Consider the following 5,033-nt stretch of genomic DNA (forward strand, 5'->3'; position numbering starts at 1 on the left):
CGGGGCGCGCGCCGCGCGAGGCTGGGCTCGGAGCGCGCGGGGTTCGGCCGCCAGAGACCGAGCGGGGGCCGCGCCTGGACGCTGGAGCGCACGAGCATTCGAGGTTGCGGACCTGGGAGGGAGGAGCCGCCGGCCGTCGCCTGGAGGGAGCCCGAACCTGCCACCGGCCATGAGCCGCCGGGCCCCGGGAGCCCGGCCGTGGTCCGGGCAGCGCTCTGCCGGCGCCCCGGCCCGCCCGGCCGCAGCTGCTCGCCTGTAGGTACGGCCTGCTTGTCCCCAGTTGCCCCGTCCCCCTTGTGCATCACCCCGATCCCCCACCGCTTCTTAGGGTGTGCGTGTGTGTTGGCACAGCTGCCCTGGGGAGCGCGGCCGCACGCGCCCCGGTCCGCGCGTGTCGTCTTTGTGTGCGCGTGTGGACGGGGTGAGGGAGAGCTGCGCCCCCTCTGGAGCCGGCTTCCAGCCCCTTCCCCGGAGGTGCCGAGCGGCTCCGGAGCAGCTGCGCCCCCACCCCTCCCAGGGTCGGGATCCGGCTGGGGCCGAGCGCCCTGGAGGAGGGGGTCTCTGGCGGGGGAAGAACGCGACCGTATCCTTTCCCTAGGCTGGGGGTGGGGGGACGCAGCTAGAATGAGGGTGACAGACATGGGCTGGGGTCGAGAGGGACCCCATCCGGGCCACTGCTCTCCAGGTTCTGGGCCGGCACGCCTCCGGCGAGCCCAGGCTCCGTTCCTCACCGCCACCGTTCCTGACCCGCCCACCAGAGAGCGCCCCCGCAGCCCCCGAGAGCCGGGAATCGCCGAGGGTGCGCGAGGGGCCGGCGCCTTTAAGAAGGGGCGGGTTCGTGCCCACCATTCAGGCCCTTCGGCCTGGGCCATTGAAGAACCTGCCGGCTGCGCGGGGCCCGGAACCGCGCCTGCCTAGCTGGCCAAGACCAGGCAGAGTAAGGGCCCCTCCAGGTCCCTAGAACCTCCAGTGGGATTTTCAGGGAAGAAGTCTGCAGGGACTGGGGCCCTTCAGGGACCAGGCAGCAGCCTCAAGAGTGACGGTGATATGATAAGCCCGAGCCTGCATTCACACAGAGGAACCTTTGAGGCTGAAGTCAGACCAGGGCTGAATCCTACCTCTGTCCCTTCAGCTTCATTTCCTTCCTAGTAAAATGGGCTTGCTGTTGCCTCCCTTATAGCTGAGTGACCCACAAGAGTTGCTCCCCGTCCAACACAGGTCACTGAACTTGGAATGAGCGAGGCCCTCTGGGAGGCCAGGATGCCCATGGGGTGGTTTTCCTAAGAGGCGCTCTGATTGACCTGTTGGATGGGAAAGGGCTTCAGCCTCTCCTACTCTGGACATCACCACCACCATGTCGAACAAATCTCACCCTTCTGGCCCTGGAGGCCGTTGGTTGGGGAGCTACCTGTTTCAAAGGACTTTGGGAGGGTCCTGGCAGTGGGGGCAATGCCGTTAGGCTAGTGTGGGTCTGAGTGTTTGGGGAGGTGTCTCAGGCAGTTTTTCACACATTGCTTCCTTCTGCTCCCGTCCCTGGAAGTCTCGCTCATCAGTTTTTGAAGTTCTGAACCACTCCCCCTACTTAGTGCGGGTCATCTTTAGGGGTGGGGTTCCCTTGGGGATACCAGGACTGAACAGCTCTTGGTTTCCAGCTGACTCATGCCAAGTCAGAGCATGAGTGCCCCTTCTCACACAGCCTACACAACAACTGTGGGCTTGGTACTATTACTGTTGCCATTTTATAGAGGAGGAAACAGGAAGTACAGAGACTTGCCCAAAGTCACTCAGCCGACAAGTCAGACCACCTCTGCCTGACAAGAGCCTGGTTCCCACATCCTGCACTGCCCATCCACCTGGGTTCTGGGGAGTTGGGAGTTTAGGTACCTCAGGCTGCCTGGCTGCCGTCCCCATGAGGTTCTGGTCCAGCCTGGGAGCCTGTTTCTCTCCCTGCTCTCCATGTCCACGTGAGGTGGGAGCTCTGGGACCTCTGAGCCCTAAAGGGCTTTCTCTTCCCCCCTCACCCGGTTGGGTCTGTTCTTGTAGCCATGAATGGGAACTCCCTAGGGGTGACTCCTTGATATCTCAAGGGGCTCACCACTGGCACCTGGTTGGTCCGCGCCAGGTGAGGCATTGATGGATGGGAGGATAGCATCCCGTGGTTCTTCTGGATGGAGTGGAGCTCAGGCTCCGTTCTCCAGACACTTGCACCCCTCTGGTTACACCTGCGGCTGGTGAAACAGACCTCCCAGACTGGTGGAGGAGACAGGCCAAAGCCATTTGGGGTTGTAGAAGGTCAGGGAGGTCTGGGTGGAGGTGGGGACAGGATGCAGGCGCATTAGCAAGGCCCCTATAGGCTCCCCCCCCCCCCCGCCAGCTACTGGGGCAGGAGTGGGAGGGGGTGGGGTCATTGACTGCTGAGAATTGCCAGGGACATGCAGGAGCTGGAGGAAGAGGATGGGTAAGGGTTTGGATGTGGTAAGATTGAGATGCAGTCCTGGTGGCATAGTGGTTAAGCACTTGGATGCCCACCAAAAGGTTCTAACCCACCAGCAGCTCCACAGAAAAAAGACGTGGCAGTCTGTTTCCATAGAGATCTCAGCGTAGAAAACCTATGGGACAGTTGTGCTCTGTCCTGTAGGGTCTCTCTGAGTCGGAATCAGTTTAACAGCAAGTGTTTTCCTGGTGGTGCACAAATAAGCACTTGGCTACTAAGCAAAAGGCTGGTGGTTCGAACCCACCCAGGACCTCCATGGGAGAGAGACCTGGCAATCTGCTCCTGTGAAAATTATAGCCTAGAAAGCCCTGGAGGCAGTTCTCGTCTGTGGCATGGGTCATTGGGAGTCAGAAATCGACTAGCTAGCATGTAACAAGTTTGAGGTGCCAAGAGATCAGCCAGTCTGGGAGCTGAGGTGCACGGAGAAATGTCCAGGGAACCCTGACACACCCCTGCAGTGCCCAGAGGTCCAGATGTTCAGAACTGAGGGGAAGCAGCCGGAGGTCACTGGTGGGTGTACCATGCCAAGGTCAAAGGGCCGACTCAGAGCAGAGCTTGAATGGTAAGGGTAGCAGGGGGCAGGCAAACCTCAAGCTGAGACAGTACCCTGCAGGTTTGGGGGCCTGGGCCAGAAAAGGGATATGAATCAGGATCCAGGTGAGGCCTGTGATACTGGGAGAGAGGGGGAGGCTGCAAGGCTCAAGCCAAGGCTGGAGAGGGAGTACCTCTGCCTCTGCACCACCAGGAGGGGAGACAAGTGGGAGAGTGCGGGGCCAGTGCAGCTGGAGCCAGCCCAGCCTGCCCTCCACCCACAGGACCTGTGCAGGAACTCTCCAGCACTGGGTGCTCCTGAAGGAGTGTGGGCCTCACTCCCCAACTCTGGCTTTGCTTGCTCACTGACACCTACTTCCTGCAACTCTGGGTTCCCCTGCCCCCCAGCCTGAGTGCTCCCTCCTCTGAGGACAGCATCCCTTCTCCTTTCCTGAGGCAGACCCAGGCCCCCCTACACTGTGCCCTCCAAGTGGGAGCTGCCCAAGGACAGGGCTCTGTGTGTGTTACAGAACAGACAGAACTAAACTTGACTCTGCTCCTCTGTCCCCCGCGCTGCCACCTGCCCCACCTGCACGGTGCCTGATGCATAGTGGGATCCCCATACAAAGCTGGGAACAGAGTGAAGGAAGGGTCGGTCCCCTTGCTTGCCACTTCCTGTGCTGTACAATGGGATAACCCTCTGTACATGGCCCGGTTGGCTGTGGGCTCCAGGAAGGTGCCACTGGCCACATGGTGCATGCAGCCTGGATCACTGGGGTCCAGTGGGAAACAGGGAGGAGGCCGCTGTCACCATCTGGCCAGAAGTAGTGGGACAAAAAGAGGGAAGAGGTGCCAGGTATTTAGGAAGGAGAAGCAAAGGGGCTTTGAGTTTTAAACAAATGATGTATTGAATCCTCATGACAGCACTGTGAGGTTGGAGGCATCACCTGCCATCTTAACAGGTAACTGAGGCCTCAAAAGCCGGAGTTATTTACCCACAGCTCAGAAGCAGGGAGCTGGGATTCCAGGCCCGAGGGTCTGGCCCCAAGTCCTGTGCTAAAACTCCATTGTCCCATCTTGACAATTAGACAGGTGGGAAAAGACAGCGAGTGTTTCGAGTGACACTCAGGTAGTGGGGCCCTCTTTTTTTTTTTTAAATGTGATTTAAGGGTGAAAGTTTACACAGCAAATTAATTTTCCATACAGCAGTTCATAAAATTTTGTCCCATGACATTGACTGCAGTTTCCCACAGTGTAACAGCTCTCTTCCTACTTCCTCCCTGTAGTTACCTCTCCCCTGTGTCCTTCCCTCCTATGCACTCCGGCCACCCCTCACGCCACCCCTCACGCTATCTCCCTGTTCATACACTGCCCTTCTGTCCTTCCATGATTGATCTCTGCAAGGAGTGTATCTACCTGGTGTAAATGTTCACCCCATATGCCTGTCTATTGTTTGCCTGGAAGCCACAGGAGTGAGTTGAATTCCAGACCTGAAGGGTAACTAGGGGCCATAGTCTCAGGGGTCTCACCAGGCTCCATCAGACTAGCAAACCTGGTCTTTTCTTTTTTATGAGTTTGAGTTTTATTCCACATTGTTCTCAGTGGGGCCCTCTTTGAGATGAGACACAGCTGTCAGATGTAGTTCTAGGTAAGAGGGTCTTCAGGCCCAGAGCCAGTGAGGTTTGTTGAGGTTGAGGAGGCAATGAAAGCTAACCGGGGGGTGGGGGGGGGTGTCAGCAGAAGGGCAAAGGCTGGGAATTCTGGGAGAGGCATGAAGGGCACACTGGACACACGGCTGGCTCTCACCATGGCCTCCCAGTGATGCTCCTGAGAGCCGGCCTGGGACCCGGAGCAGCCTGTGGGGGAGACAGCGCTGTTTGGACCATTTTAAAACCAAAAACCAAACTCCCTGCCGTCAAATCGGATCTGACTCATAGTGACCCCTCCTTGGGTTTCCGAGGCAGTATCACTACGGAAGTAGATTGCCCAACCTTCCTACCAAGGAGTG

At 58.5% G+C, this 5,033-nt stretch overlaps 1 protein-coding gene across 1 annotated transcript in view; it reads left to right on the forward strand.

Moving 5' to 3' along the window:
- The first annotated feature begins 639 nt into the window (after positions 1–639).
- SH2B2 (SH2B adaptor protein 2) overlaps positions 640–5,033 on the forward strand; it is a 21,549-nt gene continuing 17,155 nt past the window's right edge. The window contains exon 1 of the mRNA XM_042781021.1: positions 640–834. Within this exon, the coding sequence (XP_042636955.1) occupies positions 640–834 (195 nt within the window). The remainder of the gene's footprint in view (positions 835–5,033) is intronic.

The sequence above is a fragment of the Orycteropus afer genome, unplaced genomic scaffold, assembly GCF_000298275.1.
Source record: "Orycteropus afer afer isolate SDZICR_OR568_19922 unplaced genomic scaffold, OryAfe1.0 scaffold00006, whole genome shotgun sequence".
Classification (NCBI taxonomy): domain Eukaryota; kingdom Metazoa; phylum Chordata; class Mammalia; order Tubulidentata; family Orycteropodidae; genus Orycteropus; species Orycteropus afer.